The sequence below is a fragment of the Misgurnus anguillicaudatus genome, chromosome 10 (genome assembly GCF_027580225.2).
Source record: "Misgurnus anguillicaudatus chromosome 10, ASM2758022v2, whole genome shotgun sequence".
Taxonomy (NCBI): domain Eukaryota; kingdom Metazoa; phylum Chordata; class Actinopteri; order Cypriniformes; family Cobitidae; genus Misgurnus; species Misgurnus anguillicaudatus.
Genome location: NC_073346.2, coordinates 28,993,352 through 29,010,570, shown reverse-complemented (window position 1 = coordinate 29,010,570; position 17,219 = coordinate 28,993,352). Strand labels below are relative to the sequence as shown.

The 17,219-nt window shown below is 37.9% G+C and overlaps 1 protein-coding gene across 1 annotated transcript in view; it reads right to left on the bottom strand.

Annotated features, from left to right (window-relative positions):
• LOC129448419 (mitogen-activated protein kinase kinase kinase 5) overlaps nucleotides 1–16,961 on the bottom strand; it is a 28,250-nt gene extending 11,289 nt beyond the window's left edge. Inside the window, exons 1-18 of the mRNA XM_055210799.2 lie at nucleotides 16,462–16,961; nucleotides 16,006–16,145; nucleotides 15,407–15,594; nucleotides 14,869–15,037; nucleotides 14,180–14,286; nucleotides 13,913–14,083; nucleotides 9,578–9,690; nucleotides 8,972–9,131; nucleotides 7,912–8,062; nucleotides 7,695–7,799; nucleotides 7,452–7,501; nucleotides 6,970–7,065; nucleotides 6,645–6,738; nucleotides 4,263–4,396; nucleotides 2,284–2,411; nucleotides 1,648–1,784; nucleotides 1,452–1,557; nucleotides 1,182–1,339 (exon numbers count right to left, since the gene is read on the bottom strand). Of these exons, the coding sequence (XP_055066774.2) occupies nucleotides 1,182–1,339; nucleotides 1,452–1,557; nucleotides 1,648–1,784; nucleotides 2,284–2,411; nucleotides 4,263–4,396; nucleotides 6,645–6,738; nucleotides 6,970–7,065; nucleotides 7,452–7,501; nucleotides 7,695–7,799; nucleotides 7,912–8,062; nucleotides 8,972–9,131; nucleotides 9,578–9,690; nucleotides 13,913–14,083; nucleotides 14,180–14,286; nucleotides 14,869–15,037; nucleotides 15,407–15,594; nucleotides 16,006–16,145; nucleotides 16,462–16,789 (2,535 nt within the window). The 5' untranslated portion in view covers nucleotides 16,790–16,961. The remainder of the gene's footprint in view (nucleotides 1–1,181; nucleotides 1,340–1,451; nucleotides 1,558–1,647; nucleotides 1,785–2,283; nucleotides 2,412–4,262; nucleotides 4,397–6,644; nucleotides 6,739–6,969; nucleotides 7,066–7,451; nucleotides 7,502–7,694; nucleotides 7,800–7,911; nucleotides 8,063–8,971; nucleotides 9,132–9,577; nucleotides 9,691–13,912; nucleotides 14,084–14,179; nucleotides 14,287–14,868; nucleotides 15,038–15,406; nucleotides 15,595–16,005; nucleotides 16,146–16,461) is intronic.
• Nucleotides 16,962–17,219: the final 258 nt, after the last annotated feature.

Genomic DNA, 17,219 nt, shown 5'->3' with positions numbered 1-17,219 from the left:
TGTCATTTCTGGCTTATAAACAAAAACAGAATAATGCCTTAAAGCTGCTGTGTGACAGAGTATATAGCTAACAAGCCAATAAAAACAGAAATAGGTTTTTATAAGCTGTCGACCCCAAGAAACCAAGCGTTTATAGACACAAATGTGGATCGCCGATTATGTTTCCCTCCAGTGGGCGTAGTTCTAAAAATAGTTGTACTATGAAAAGTTGCCTGTATCCACTTTTGTGTCTTTAAACACTTGTTTTCTTGGGGTCAAAAGCTTATAAAAATGTTTTTTTGTGCTTGTTAGCTGTACACCCTGTCACACAGCAGCTTTTAGGGGGCGTGCACACCAACGCTTTTACGCTCGCGGCCGGTGCATGTTTTCAATTGTTTTCAATGAAAGCTCGGCGCTTTTGAAAAAAGCTAGCAGCTAGCGGTTTTCTTCCGCGCTGAAAACCGGCTCTCGGTGCTGAGCGCAGAGAGTTGAAAAATATTCAACTTTGAGTGAAAAGCTCCGCTCGTCAATGTCAGTTCTCACACGGCCGTGCAATCACAGTGGAGGAGGGGCGGGACAAGTATCACAGCAACCAACCGTCTCACAGCTGACGTATCACAGCTACCAAAGCGCTTAGCTGAAGAAAGCTGGAACTCACCTGAAAAACAGCTGGCATTCGGCATTGTCTAGGCATTTTCAGCCGCATTTAAAAGTTTTGGTGTGCACAACCCCTTAGGCATTTTTCTGTTTTTGTTATAAGCCAGAAATTACAAGGAGGCAGCCTCTCACAATACAAAGTCAATGGAGACGGATGGATTGTTTCCCCCGGTGGGCGTGGTTTTCAGGTTATGATGCGTTGCGCTCTCTGTCTCTATTGTCATTTAGTGCAGAGAGAAAGAGAGAGAGAGTGAAAGAGCTAGAGATAATTGACAGCACAATTGAGTTTCAATTGCAACAAACCACCATCATTGCGATTGATGTTTGCATTTCATCAGCTCATTTGCATTTTAAAGGGCACACCCACAAATGGCACATTTTTGCTCAGGCCTACAAAGTGACAATTTTAACATGCTATAATTCATTATCCGTGGGGTATTTTCAGATAAAACTTCACATACGCACTCTGGGGACATCAAAGACTTATTTTACATCTTAAAAAAAATCTCATAATATGACCCCTTTAAGCTTAAAATAACACAAACCTTAAACATGGCTGCCTGAGGACTCCCCAGTTCGTGAAAAGGTGGTTTCCCTGTGGCCATTTCTATGATGGTGCAACCCAGAGACCAGATATCAGCTGGTTTCCCGTACCCACGGGGGCCCTGGTCAATGATCTCTGGAGCCATATACTGCAGTGTGCCTGAGGTCAGATGAATCAGGAGTAGTTTGTAAAGCAAACATACAAAAAGTGTACATAATGTAACATGAGATGCATGCAAGTCGAGAACTATTCAACACATGGCTCGACTTACCTGTGAATGTCTCTGTACAAGGGTTGATTCCTGCTAATCTCTTTGAGGTGCCAAAATCTGATATCTTTAGCACACCGCTGTATGTATTTATCAAAACATTATCACCCTGGAGACATGGAAATCAATAGAATGCTGTGAAATATGAAAACAGCATTTTGATGTTGATCAACTCCTGGCAGCGTAACACGTCTTTTACCTTAATATCTCTGTGGACGATCTGGTTATCGTGAAGATATTTCAGACCCTCCAGAATCTGTTTAGTGTAGAAGACCACGGTTGCCTCATTGTCTTTAAGAGGTCCCCACTTTGATCTTAAGAGAGATGACAAGCTTCCTGTCAAGGGGGAAAAGCAAGTCAACACATGTTTTACTACTGTTTAAGATATAATCCCTTAAACACTGGTTTTATGGTTACACATTGTGTTACGAAATGCCAAATGATAAAAAAATGTGTCTTACAAAGAACATACTGTATTTCACCTTAAAAGACAAAAGTATAACAATCTTAAACTCATTTTGAGAGTTTTGAGTCATTTTGGCATTTAGAAAAAGACGAAGATATACATCAACAACAAAAGTTAACAGCAACAATTTTACAGTGGGTACCCTTTCAGGTTTGCATTTGAAAGGGGACGTGGCTTAAGGGGTAATTCCTTTATTTAGTCTTCTGTACAGTATAACACATTCCCTTTACACTCCCGTCTACAGACCTTCACCACGCATACATCGAACGCAACACGCCCTTACAAAGCAAGCACCATGGATTTCTCAACAGACTACATGTCATCAAAGAGGAACAGTTCAAGTAAGAACAATGACAAAGCATAGCACACCTCCGGGAACCTCCTCCATGAAGATCTTGATGAAACCGTCTTCACTAACTGAGCCAAGGTACTGAACGATATTCCTGTGCTTCAGCCTCTTATGAAGGGCAATCTCCTCATGAAGTGGTTGAGAGTATCTACCAGCCAGAAAAGAAAGATAAAAGACCATGATGAAACCAAGTAGATGCTATGATTATCTGAATCATGTAAATGACCACAATGAGAGCGAATATATGGTATGTTTAGTTAAAACAATGGTTGGATGACATGTAGAAAACTACTTGTGAACTATCCAAAAGAGGACCTTCCAAACAAGAATTAACATCATCCAAAAGATAAAAAACTACAACTATGGATTTGCACTAAATCACAGTTAGGAAGCAATCTAAAACAGGGGCTATCAAACTGAGGTCTGGGATTTTCACGGGGTCCCCCAGAAGGTTTTAAGGTGTCCCCAGAAAATTTTAAAGAAAAAATTGTAAATACAAAACACAGTACTATTTATCAAACACAGTTTATGCTATAGGAAGGGGGTCTCTTGTAAAAGGTTCATCATATTTGTGAATCTTTGCCATCAAAAAGTTTGAAAACCCCTGATCTCAAACTTCTAACCCTAACTGTAACCTTTTATTAAAGTGGTCATTTTTAAATAATATCTTAAATTCTGGAAATAAAATATATGTCAATTTGCCAGTGTCAGTTTTTAAAATAGTATTTAAAAGTAAAAAAAACATTTTGAGGTTTAAAAGTCTAAGGGCTCTATCATACACCCAGCGCAATGCAGCGCAAGTGGCACAATAATCACTTTCACGTTTAGCGCCACGTTGTTTAAATAGCAAAGCATTTGCGGCCAATTTTGCGCCCATGGGTGTTCTGGTCTGAAAACAAGGTGTGTTCAGACGGGTTGCTATTTTGACTACGCCATTGACCAACAAAAACCTGGTCTAAAGTCAATGGCGCAATATTGTTTTTGTTATTTAATGAGCGCGTTATGCGCCTATAAACAGGACCACAACGCGCATTTACTTATCAAATAATGATTCCATTTGATGAAAATGAAAAATCAAAGGATTAAAATGTAAAAAATTATTATCATCAAGTCTCTTGGACGAAAATGAGGACCGATTATGAGACGTTAGAAGGCGTAAAGCGCAGCTTCACCTGTAGCCTGTTAAGTTAATACATTTTTGCTTTAAACAAATGAAAATATTGCATCTATTTTTTTATGGGTTTTTTTAATGCTACCACACGGATATATTGTATATGATGACTTTGTACCTGTGCATATGATAAGATGAGAACCGTTTTAAAGTAGACTAATGCTTTTTAAAGCATTATCTGCTGTTTGTTACACATAAAGTATTTTTAAAGTACAAACCTTTTCTTTCATATTTGTAAATTATATTTTGAGATAACACAGATCTTGTAGGCTATCCATTTATTTACAGCAATTAAAATCCTGCTAATTTTATTTCCATGACTGAAAGAAAACGACTTTTAAAAGTTTTATTCCAAAAAATAGCAGTTTCAATACAAATAAATCTTAAACTGATGGTCTTCTTCCTCTGCTTAGTTTTTCAGTTTACAAATTGCGCTTTCTAAATAGGAAATTGGTATGGCGCCAGCGCAACTGGCTTTTAAAGTGGATGAGAGCTGAGACTCTCATTGGTTTATTGCACGTTACGCCCAAAACTCATTACTCATTAGGAAGAACCCTTTTAGGCCGTGCGCTTGGCGCACAAACAATTTTTCCCATTGTTAAATTAGCAAAAGTGGCATCAGACACGCCTGTTTAGACTGTGCGCCGTACACTTCAAACAATGCGCTTAGATCGTTCATTGTAAATAAAAACTATTTACTTTTAAAAGAACATTTTGATTTCTCATGGAATGAACTATTTAAATACTTATTTCAAAGCTAAATTGATTGATAAAAATATTTCTTCAAACCATAAATATACAAGTGCAATGAAAAAACTGCATTCTTACGTGCTGTCCCTCTCTGGGATTTCTTTGATAGCAATGCGCACTTGGTTGCTGAGGTCTCGACCAGCATACACCACCCCATAGGTGCCTTTACCCAGCACCACTTTGTCTCCATTCTCATTTCTCTCGTACATGTACTGCAAGAAGTGGAGAAATAAAACTGTCACGTAGTCCCAAGAACTGAAAGCACTCAATAACTGTCAGCCTTTTGTGATGTAATACATATGCATACAAATTAATCAAAACTATATGCTATATATCAAGATATCTTTTTCAAAATTGACAAATGTACACAAAAAGCAACTGCTGGCTGACGCTGGTAATCTCAAAATTTCCTAATACTGTCCGTTTAATGATTACACAACAACTAAAACAAAGCAATCGTCAACTAAGATAAGTTAAAAAGGCGACTGGATTCTTTCTTAGTATTAAAAGCATAGCTAAACACAGTTTGGTCAGAAGCAGCATTAAAGGACACAGTTAACGTTTACATGAGCACTGAACCGGCAGAAGGTCAGAGAGCAGGAAACAGATTTTAATGTGGAGTTGATCTAAAGTTAGTAAAATGGGAAGCAAACCATCACACAAGGCAGTTGCATTATGGAACTAGATGTAATGCAGTGGTTCTCCAAATTTTCGGTATCTGTGTACAGTGCATCCTTTCGTGGGCCCCCCAAAGAAAATTCATGACATAAAACAAACTCAAACTTTGAAACTGAAGTAAACGAAATGATACAATGTAGTGCTGTTGGTTAGTATGAGGTTTAATTACACAGAATTTAGGATAAATTAATGTATCATCTCTGTATCATCTGGCATCATCTCGTGGCCCCCCTGTTTGATAACCACTGAGGTAATGCAAATCATGTAGTGGTACCATGTGCACAACTGAATTTGTATTGTAATGACATCTATTTAGCCCAAAAACACTTTCAGAATAAGGTTTTGCCAGGGCCATGGAGCTACAGTGTTTACTCTTTGGTAGTCTCAGCCTCAGATGTCACGCCCACAGACTGTTGGCTGAACGTCTGATGTTTTTCGTACACTTTTCTGGAAACCCTGTGAGAATGTCAAAGTCGTCTTTGGTTGAAATAAACCGGATTTCCAGGAGACGCGAGTGTCGCGATTAGTTTCGGTCACTGGAAAACAAAGCTCTCACGTTCCATTGAGGAAGAGAATCAGTCGTTTTCACGTGGATAATAATGACCAGTTATCATGATCAGCTAAACATTGGATTCTCAAAAATATGCAAAGTTTGCAGCATAAAAGACGTCCAAGAGTTTTGCTCGAGGCAGTGAGTGGAGTCAAAAAGTTCGGTTCTCCTGAATTGCTTGTATGTGTTAAAAAGTGGAGAGATATGCTTCAAACAGAAGTTTAACGGGAGCGTCTCATTGGTGTAGCTGTTGGTGAAGTGCACACCGTTGTTCTATGGTGAGTAATGTTGTTTATTTAGATGCTATTCTGTTGCGGCTGGTTATTTCAATAACTGACTTGCTGCCAGTCGGCTCGTTATTGTGGGGAGTCCGAAACGTGACGCTAGACGAAACAAACTGTGATTGGTTGTTTGACATGTCGGTCAAACAGCTTGTGGGCGGGCTTTGTCCAGAAAAAGCAGCGAAAACACCAGACCTTTAGTATTGAAGGTCTGGCTATGCCAGACTAACTCTTTGGGGGAGAATCAATCAAGCAATTTTTTAATGCATTAGTGTCTCTGCAGTTTGAGTTAGGATAGGGAAAATATTTTAACATAGAAAAAAACATCTTTTTTTTATTCAGGGGTGTCCAAACTTGGTCCTGGAGAAATTAAAAGTTGCGATTTTCTATCTTTCCGGCATAAAAATCAAGGACTTTGCAGCCGTACCCTGGGTGCAGCTGGCGCAATGATATTACACAGCGCCCAAAAATTGTCCACTTGGTAGTTCCTAGCAATATTGGCCAAGAAAGTCGCAACTTTAATTTTCGTCTGTCTTAGTACACAATGTAACTACAGAAGAGTCAAGTTTTAAATAAGAAAAATATCAAAACTCTTTGGACATTTTTGAGCGCGATGCTAATGGTCTAATCAGATCCAATGGATTATGCTAAAAGTGGTACCACCAGTCCCCGAGATCGGCTGAATGGATTTTAAAACTGTAAAAATCAAATGTTTAACTCTAGGGAAGCTGGAAAATGAGCCTATTTTTTTTAAGTGGAGTGTCCCTTTAACACACCTAATAAGATTTTGATTAGTTTGATCAGGTGTGTTTGATTGGTTGAAGCAAAACTCTGCAGAGACACCGGCCCTCCGGGAGCAAGATTGGACACCACTGTTGTGTTATTAAATTAAATGGATACCCAAGTCTGTACAAACACACAAATACACAAGAAACAAGTTGAGTTTTTCACCTCTAAAACTCCTTCACCTCCTTCACTGACAGCACTGGAATCTTCCACTGTAGATTCAGTTTGATGCAATAGAGAATTCACCAGATCACAGAACCTGAAATGTGACATACAAATTACAGGATAAGAGCATGAGGTGAATGTAAAAGCATGTGAGTCATGATATTTCAGTGAGGCATTTCCTCATGATTTCTACATTATTATTCATTCTGCAACGGCACTCAATTATTTTGCCATTACACAATAACTTATGCTTATTTCATTAGATGACAAAGTTTCCCGCCTATGTTGTCTTTGGCAGTGTGTTTATAGGCGGAGCTAAACTTACCCTTTACAGTGAAGATCACTGGGAAAGTACAACTGGAAGTCATCGGAATTATACAGGACGTACAGGAAGCAGCAACGTTCATCAAACTTTGAGATGCTGTAAGAGAGGAATTTTCAAATCCCAGTTTATTAAGGTCACTCTGATCTTAATATGATAAACCTACAAAATAACAGGTCTTGGAACATAAACTGTAAAGAAGTTGTCCACTACCCTAAGGGCTAGAAACAGGAACATAAAAGGTATAAAGTTCTTTGACCTACAGCTTAAAAAAGCTGGAAAGGAGATAACGGGCGTCAACTAAAAAGCAAGGAAGTTTCTAAAAAAAAAAAAAAAAAACTATTCAGAGAAAATCTGTGCCTGTGGCCAAAACAAAGCAACCCTACTGGGGACTATAAACTGCTGCATGAACTGTAAAAGCTTCTCTCAGCCCGTCCGGAATGGAAAATTAGAAAAGCGACAGTATTCCCAAAAATGTACAGTACCTTACTCCGCGAATGGCAGATGACGGGAAAGTCCACTCATGTAGACCTTTCTGGGAAAGCCAAAAAAGCACACACAATGTACACAACATGAATTTCATAGCACAAAGCAAAGCTGGCCTACATTTTAATCATTAATTATTTATAAACATTGTAACTACACTGCACAACAACACAATGCGATGAAACCGCATCCAACACAATTAGACGTGAATGCATTGCGTGTGTTTTTGTGTACATGTTTACCTCGAGAGGTCTAACGTGTCTCAGCTGCACCGTTCGGCTGTTGTCTTCCTCGCTTACACTTATTATGCTGGGTTGGAACACTTTAGTGGGTTCCAGAATGAGTACCTAAAAATATTTTGGGTTTGTTTATGTTCTTGACGCTTTCTTTAAATTGTGGTTAATGCCAAACAAAATCAGTACAGTACAGTAATGTCGAGGAAACAGAATGTGGTCTTACTGGGCAGCGTGCTGTGGAAACAGTTGGCTTGCATGCCTGTATCATCAACTCCATCCAAAAGTCCATAGTTTCCTGTAGGGGATGATTCACTTCTCGTGGTTTGGCAAACTGCTTGTACAGTATATACGTCTCCATAATGGATGCAATATACCTGTTATCAGAAACAAATCAACTTTTAAAGCACACGTCTTATTTGAACCATATCTGCAGGAAAGTGCATAGTCTCTTTTCGAAAAGTATTGATGAAAATAAAATTGAACTGTTTTGTTTAAAGGTGCTGTGTGTAATTTTTAGAAGGATCTCTTGAAAGAAATGCAAAATACTATACAAAACTATATTATCAGTGTTGTATAAAGACCTTTTAAAATGAACCGTTATGTTTTTTATAACCTTAGAATGAGACGTTTTTACCTACATACACCGAGGGCCCCTTTACATGAAATTCGCCATTTTGTGCAACCATGTTTCTACAGAAGCCCGTAACGGACATACTTTTTTACTAAGTTGTCTCCGACGATGAAATGTTTGTCGGGTGGTGGCTATCGTAGCTTATGCATTTCAAAAGCAAGGGTTGGGCAGTGGACTGAGCCGTTGGTTGCAATTTGCAACCTTACCACTAGATGCCGCTAAAATCTACACACTGCACCTTTAAATATCATTTCATTCTAATAGTCTTTAAATTCATAATCAACTCACTTGATTTTTTACTTTGCTAACAAAACTATTTCTTATTTAGACATGAACTATTCTTATTTTTTATCTATAGTGTTTATTAACTAATGTTTTTTTACTGTGTGTATTCTATCTGTGTTGTATGTTTTGAAGTGTTTACTCTTTTGTATTGTTTTTCTAATGTACATCACTTTGGTCAACCTTGTAGTTGTTTTTATATGTGCTTTATAAATAAATTTACTATTACTAATACTACTACTATTTTTGACAAAAATATAACCTTAATTAAAAAAAATGAAACAAGACAGTATCAAAGGTGAGGTAGCAGACAAATGTTATACTACTTAATCGATCCAAACCAACATGGATTTTAAGTTAATTTACTCACCACATCGGTGCATTGAGTCGGTAGAGTTTCTCAGAAGCTTCTACGACTTTTTTGTGCTCATTGGCCAAGATCCCGGCCCCCAGATAAAACCCCACATCCCAGTAGTCTTGCATCTTCTCCAGACAGCCCTTCCGGCCCAGCAGGCTACTCAGGGTGACACCTGCACCCCAGGCACAAAGAACCGCTCAAACCAAAACTCGTATACCTACCCCCATTACTCCGGGCTATAGTTTCAATTTCAACATAGACAAACAGTATCTATTCATGCACTTTCAAGTCTGTTTATGTAAAGCAGGATAAGCCATGCATTTCAATAGACAGAAAATAAGCCATGACCATACCAGTTTAACCTTCATGAACTGCCATTATTTCACATACTTTGTGTTCAACCATTCAACATGTTCACTGCCTCCAGCATTTAAATTGCATGTAGGCCACTAAATATAAGTTTCTATATACTAACTTGTGATGCAAAACAGATGATACATAGCTCACAAAGCATTACATGACAGGAGGGGCAGATCATGCATGGTGATCTTTTTATTTAAGGAGCACACAATCAGGACAGCGAAGCTAAATGAGGGATACACAAACAAACAAACCAACCTATTTTACGCAGCGCAACAGAAGTGTCGAATTCCTGCCCACCGGCTATTAGGAGCACAACATTATTGATTCCAGAGTGCAGAGTGGGTTCGATCTCGAAGGCCTTGCCATACCTGCAATTGAGGGGAATATAAAAAAATTAGCAAAACATGATTGGATCAATGCTTAAAGGGATAGTTCACCCTATATTTTAGTCACCCTAAGCCATCTTAGATGTATATAAAAACGTTCTTCTTTCAGCCAAATACAGAGTTATATTAAATAATATCTTGGCTCTTTTCAGCTTAATAATGGCCTCGGATAGTGCCCCATTTTTAAAGGGGACATTTTTTAAAGACTTTTTTAAGATGTCAAGTAAATCTTTAGTGTCCCCAGGGTTTGTATGTGCAGTTCTAGCTCGAAATACCATATAGATAATTTATAATAGCATGTTAAAATTGCCACTTTGTAGGTGTGAGCAAAAATGTGCCGTTTTTGGGTGTGTCCTTGAAGTTTCGCTCAAAATACCATATAGAGGTATTTCTGAAGGTTTCACCAAGTCAAATTTAAAACTTTTTAAGACATTTTAAAGACCATTATTAATGAAATTTAAGATCTACAGTATATCACGACAATGAAATCTAATCTTATAGTCCAGTGTGCAATAACATGTGTTTTTTAAGACCTTATATCTTTCATGACAAAAAACAAAGATGTATTTTCTCAGGGTCGGACTTATCCCCACAAATACTCTGTAGATAATTTATTATAGCATGTTAAATTAGCCACTTTTTATGTGTGTCTTTTTAAATGCAAATGAGCTGATCTCTGCACTAAATGGCAGTGCCGTGGTTGGATAGTGGCAGATTAAGGGGCGGTATAATCCCCTTCTGACATCACAAGGGGAGCCAGATTTCAATGACCTATTTTTTCACATGCTTGCAGAGAATGGTTTACCAAAACAAAGTTACTGGGTTGATCTTTTCCACATCTTCTAGGTAGATAGAAGCACTGGGGACCCAATTATAACACTTAAACATGCAAAAAAAATCAGATTTTCATGATATGTTCCCTTTAAAGGTCTTTACAAACCGGGACGTTTTTCGTGCGCGTTTATCGTCGACGTTTAACGTCACGTTTTTCTGCTTTCACACCCAAACGAGTTTTACTGGCGCTGAGCCGAGTGAGGTGCAATTTCACTCCCTGGACACTAGATGGCGCCTAATACAAAACAGATATATGCCGGTACACGGGGCGGCGCTGCGAGACGTTATGCGTCTGTTCTGACACTCACTTGTCACACAGAAGAAGAGAGCCACTCGCGTGTAGTCACCATTCATAAATATACGATTTTTGGTTAACGGGCAAACAAACAAACATGGCTCTTGAATATATAATCTTTGTACAAACAATATCTCCGTGAACTTGAATACATTTTTAAATGAAATCTATTTGATTCGATTCTTTTATCATTAGTTAATATATCAGCATCTCCAGATAAAATTAACTATTTTTGATAGAACACGTTATATCAAAATTAAAACTCTTTCACAAAATATAAGGTAATGGGTTATCCGATGTGTGTACTTTTAACAAATCTTTTACAAGCATTTTCTCTGTTAACAATTTTCTCAAATTTCCTGCCAAATGTATTGTATTTTGTGATTTGGCTAAAGATTTAAGTTCTCATTTTAACCAATATACTCGTTTTATAGAGGTTGGGTGGGTAGAACAAGGAACCACCATTTTTGTTGTGCCCAAAAATTTTAATACTCCTGCAAATTGGTAAGTGTTGCCTATAAATATAATGATGCAATAATTAGGTATGTAGTTATTACAATAAGAGGTCAACAATACTGATGTACAAATATATGCATAGTGCCAAAATGTCACGTTATTTACAATTAGTTTTTTAAATCAAACATTTATTTTTGAGAATGAACTGCAGTTTGCATTAACAATCAGAGACATGACAGTTTAAATTAATAAAACAGGATTCAGAAATGTTGGTCCACTCCAGAAAAGTCACAATGACTGTAGTGCAACTGAACGGTAGTGCAAATCAACATTTGGAAATTAGACATTTTCAAATGTATTTCTTAAATGTATAAACACTTAAAATACATAAGTAAAATGGTATATAATAAACATTAATTTGTGTGAACAAGAACTGGCAGAGCTGTAGAGCAAACAAGTCACTATGATAGAAGTCTAAGTGAACTGTAGTGCAAATAAACATATCTATGAAATGTACATGTTCAACTGTATTTCTTGAATGTATAAACATTAAAAAAATAACTAAATAAAATGGTATATAATAAACATCTATAGGTGTGACTCAAAACTGGCAGAGCGCTCCTTCTGTGCTCTTCTTTCTCTCTTCTGTGCTTCGCTTTCAATTTTTTTCCCTTTAGCATCTTTTGATAAGAGGTACATCTCCAGAGGTTCGTCTCGGACTGTTTTCTTTTGTTAAGATTGGACCTTGTCACGGCTGGTGCTGGATGATCCTGAAGACGTGCTTGCTGGGGCCTCCTCACTTTTCCTCACATCATTTTAGCAGAAATATTGCTGTGAACACTGTAAAGATAAATTTAGTTTTCATCAGAAACAATCTTTCACACTGAGGGCCATGCCACGATATCCATGAGGTCAATATTTGATTACAAATGTAATTTAGATTCATGGTATTTTATCTGGCTGAACAAATGCAGCAGATGTTACCTATTCACAGAACACAAATTAACCTCCTAAAACCCCACCTTTGGTTTGGCTTGCATTTTAGATTTCTCCAAGCTATTTGGGGTTAGGAAGAAGCAATGAATATAATAACCAAATATTTTTCTTTGAACATGAAGCAGCGTAATTGTCCACGTTTGTGTACAACAGGTACCAGTTACACACAATGAAATACTAGGCTATGGTGCAAACAACAAAACATGTGATATCACGGTGCCATGGAATGAAGTGTTCAATGTCAGTGTATTACATATCGTAATGTAATGCACCAATAATAATTTTTTCTTACTTGCACAGTTAACATGTAGATTTGCACTACTGGTCTGTTCAATACACTACTGGACTGTCTATTTCATACTCCCTGTTCATTTGCACTGCTGGACTACTTGAATTGCATCGTTTGCACCCCTGTGTACTGAATATTAGAATAACTATTCACAATAACTTAAGCCATTGCACTATTAACTGACTACAATACAAATTCATTCATGCACTACTTACATATTAATTTCACTACTGTTCTGTTTAGTTTATTATGTACATATCCATTTGTACATTTCTTATGTTCATAGTACCACCCATACATAGTAAGTGTTTACATCGTATTACATAATCCTGCACCTATGCAATTATTATTGATACCCTGCACTTTTTATACTGCTTTTGCACTTCTGGTTAGACCTTAACTGCATTTCGTTGTCTTGTGTAATGACAACAAAGTTTAATCTAATCATATGGCCCACACAGCTATGTATTGTAATGTTCTATTGTATATATGTTACCTTCGAAATTCAGTCGATGATGTGAGGAACTCCGACACCTTCATAAACCGCCACAGCCTCGATGCATCTTCTTTGTGTGTTTACCTGTTCCACGTGCTCCGCAAGACCATTTTGTGCTTGAGCGCCACCAAGTCGTGTTTTACTGGAACTTCAGCAGCGCCATGCACGTGAACAAAAGCGCCAATCTCATTGGTCGGCCAACTTTTAACGCGCCGCGTAAAACCAAAAAAACGCGTCCGAGGCGTTTTTCTGAAAATGACGCTTTTGCGCGTCGCGCTTTTCGCGTGGGTGTGCGCACTCACATTGGCGCTCGTTCTTGAGTCACGAGACGTTAGACGTCGACGATAAACGCGCCCGAGGGACGTCCCGGTGTGTAAAGACCTTGAAGCTCCAAAAAGTACAGCAAAATCGAATTCATTTCATACGATTATGAAATGTCTTTTGAGGTTCATTTTTAGAAGAACTACTCCTTTAAACCAGAGGACTATCAATATTCTTTCAAAATCTTAGATATGAACTTGGTCTCAGAGGATAAATCTTATATTATTTAAATTTTATTGCAGGGTTGTGTGTACATTCAAATGCTTAAAATAAGCATTAACAATTTGCCAGTGCAGTACGAAAAGTAAACGTATTGATGTAACCTCTGCAACGTTTTATATCATAATACGCTATTTTGTTTCTCAAGTAAGTTTATGTTTAAATATGTTTCCTGGAAAAAGACAAAAATACTTTCTGCAGTTTGCAAAAAAAAGCTTTCTGCAGCTTTCATTTACAGAGAAAAAGCAAAGCACCCTATAATAAAGTGAATGTTTATCAGTCTGTGAAAGAGACCCACCAGTAACATGCTTTGTCTCTGCTGTCTGTATCTTTGAAGCCCGAACTCATGAACATGTCCTTGTAGATGCGACCACACAGGCAGTAAACATCTGAGGCCACCGAGCCCCCCGATTCCACAATGGGTAAAATGAGCTTTAAAGCCTTGGCACGGTCACCAGGGTGATTCCTCCTATGAAGTCATGTTAAAACAAATAAATTAAATTGATTTCAAACAAAATAATTATGAATAAGAAATATGTTTAATAGGAATCGAAACAATGCCCACCTGTTCAGTGCAAATATATATTGAAATTTGATGTTCTGATGTGCCGTCACCATGCACATGGGCAAATTATTTAATGTCTCCACCAGATTTATTATAGCAGCATAATCCTTGAATCAAATGGGGAAATAGGGAGTTACATTTCAATAAATTATTCACACATTTGACTGGCCCCTATAAAATTTCACAACCTTTGACAATGAATCCTGCTTATTCTTCAGTATGTGTTGTAAAAATTACGGTAACTTAACATTTAGCATACGCTTCCATTCAAAGCGACTTACAAATGAGAGAGAATACAAAAGAGTCTATGTTTACAAGTAGGAATAAAGTTAATACACATAAAACTAAACAGCACAGTATAAAAAAAATATCAATTAAACAATGATGATCATTTACAGGAACTTGCTTTAAGGAAGCAATGATGACCGACATATCACGGCTGGCAGGACTGCATTTCTACATCTCATTAATAATTAAACAGATTGGGGTGTGGATATCACAGCAGCAGTCAATACGTTCACACAAAGACGTGCTGACATAAGTATGTAGGTATGCACTAAACACATCAAAGGTTGACAAAATGCACAATTGAAAAATATGATAATGGTGCTATAAATGGAACGAAATGTGAAAAGCTACACACGTTGTTCGCCAGATAACATAACTGCATGTTTATACAAATGACTCACCGGAATGTCTCTGTATGACAGAAGAAGGCTCATTACGATGTCTGGACTCAAAAGCTCCACCGAGTCCAAGCGCTTCTGGATCCGACCCAGTTCCTGACTCAATGCCTGTCCTGTGTAGTGCTCTCGAGCCAGACGGATCTCTCTGCGGATCGCCTCATGCAGGTATTCGCTATGGGCCAAAAAACATTTGACTTAAATTTAGACGGTATGAAAGTGATAAACTGACATAAAGCCTTACTGTCTTAACTGGTAAACATGAGAGTAGTAAAACCAAGGTCATAGATTTGCTTCCCAACAGTAAGTCATTTTTAATAAAACAAAAAAACAAAAACAAACATAAGTCATGTGGATGAATGTAAGTAAGTGCTTCCATGTAAAAAATAACAAGAGGGTGAACAAATAAGGACAAAATTCCTATTACGTATTTCTTTACTGTAAACATACAGTACAGATTTGTCTGGTTGCCTATGAAACAGATCCCAATCCTGAATCACATTTTTATTAAATGAATAGTAAATGCACAATATTCCACACTTACCTAGAATGAATGTGAACACTTTCAAACAACTTGACAAGTCGATCCACCAAAGAGGTCAGCAAGGACTCGAATTTAAAGCTAGAATGGAGGAAATCTGTGATTCCTCTCATCAGTGTGGCATCACAGGCAAACACTTTACCCTGCGGTGACACCATGTAGGGGATAAAAGTGTAGCTCCCACATTGCTCCTATTAGGAATACAAAAGACCAAATGAACACAAACTCAACTTTTTAACCATAGTTTTGATACAAGGGAGACCAGGGCCAGTTGTCACAAGGGCTAGATCTCTGTAGCTTAACTGCTAGAGGATTTGCGTTAGCAAACACACATACTGTAATAAATGTATAGATTGAATGAAGTTTTGGATTAATGCATATTTAAATTAATTTTTAATATTTTGAGGTATATGTTCAATTGCACAAATGATGTTGCCAATGATGATATATTACCTTTCATTTACATATTTGGCAGACACTTTCAACCAAGGTTGAAAAATACTCACTGGAATAAAAATATGACAACAAGCCTGCTCTCCCTTACGTCAATAGTACAAACATCATCAGTTACGATTGTTAGTGTCATCGAAAAACATTCACACCTTTACAACTTGCAGATCATCTTCTTGTTTGTTACAGTACAGGATGACATTGTTGGTCATACTGAAACTCTCTCTGACACCCAGGTGATAAAACAGCGACGGCTGACAAATACAGTTGCTCATCTCCACGACAGCAACATCTAAAACAGAGTTTAAAATACACTTCAGAAAAATAAACATACATATCTCTGGAAGTTGCCCACCAAAGCACATTCTATCAATAGCCACAATTTTAATATTTATTTATTATATATTTTTTATTATAATAGCTTGGCCTCTTTTATGCATGTTTGATGTATATACATTGTAATTATGAAACTTTAAATAAAATCAACCAGTAAAACAAGTTTCCTGTAGACTTCAAAAAGTAGCCCTCCAGATTCTTTTATCCACTGTGGTAGCCCTGGCAAACAAAAAGGCTGAAGAAGACCCTGTCTAGCGCGTGTCACAACTTGCCTGCGTTGTAGAAAGTGTCCAGGATTTCTGGGCTGCCGAGGGCAATACGTTCGAACGCAACGCTCTTCATTACTGCGTGCGCGTCCGCGCAGGCTTCTTTAAGACATGTCAGCGAAAGGTTTTCCTCTGTTTGCGCCACAGACTTGTCCTCAAGCGCGATATACACAACCGATAAAGCCCTGGTACGATTCCGCGGCGATATTGGGTGTTTATTGACGCCGACTTCGAGAGCCAGCGGGTCCTGCCATAAACTTCCAGCTGAAACTCGGACGGGATCCCTCCTTCTCGTTTCGTGCAGGCTCATGCGCCTGCGTTCAGTCGTGTACATGGTGTGTGTTCAAAATGAAGTCTAGCTTATTGAAAACAAAAGTCATCCTCTTGAAAGCACTCCTACATGCCTTCACTGTGACGTTAAAATACTCCCGTGGTTTTTCCAGGTAGACTCTGAGGAGGATCCGTGTAGACGCGCCCTCCCAATGCTCCACGCCCTCTTTCAGCGCACAGCTGTGCGACCCCTGCCTGCCACAAGCTGACACCGACAACTATTTCACAACTGCTTTAAAAAAATCCCCCTTGTTTTTGAAACTTGAATGAAATGTATTTACACAATCGTTCAAAGGTTTTGTGTCACTTCACTAAAATGTTTTTCAGCATCTTAAAATCTTTAGGGAATGTGCAATTTTTTTGTAGACAAATATAATTATGCCAACAGATTCATTTTATTTTATAACTTTTTTATGATAAAACCACAATTTATG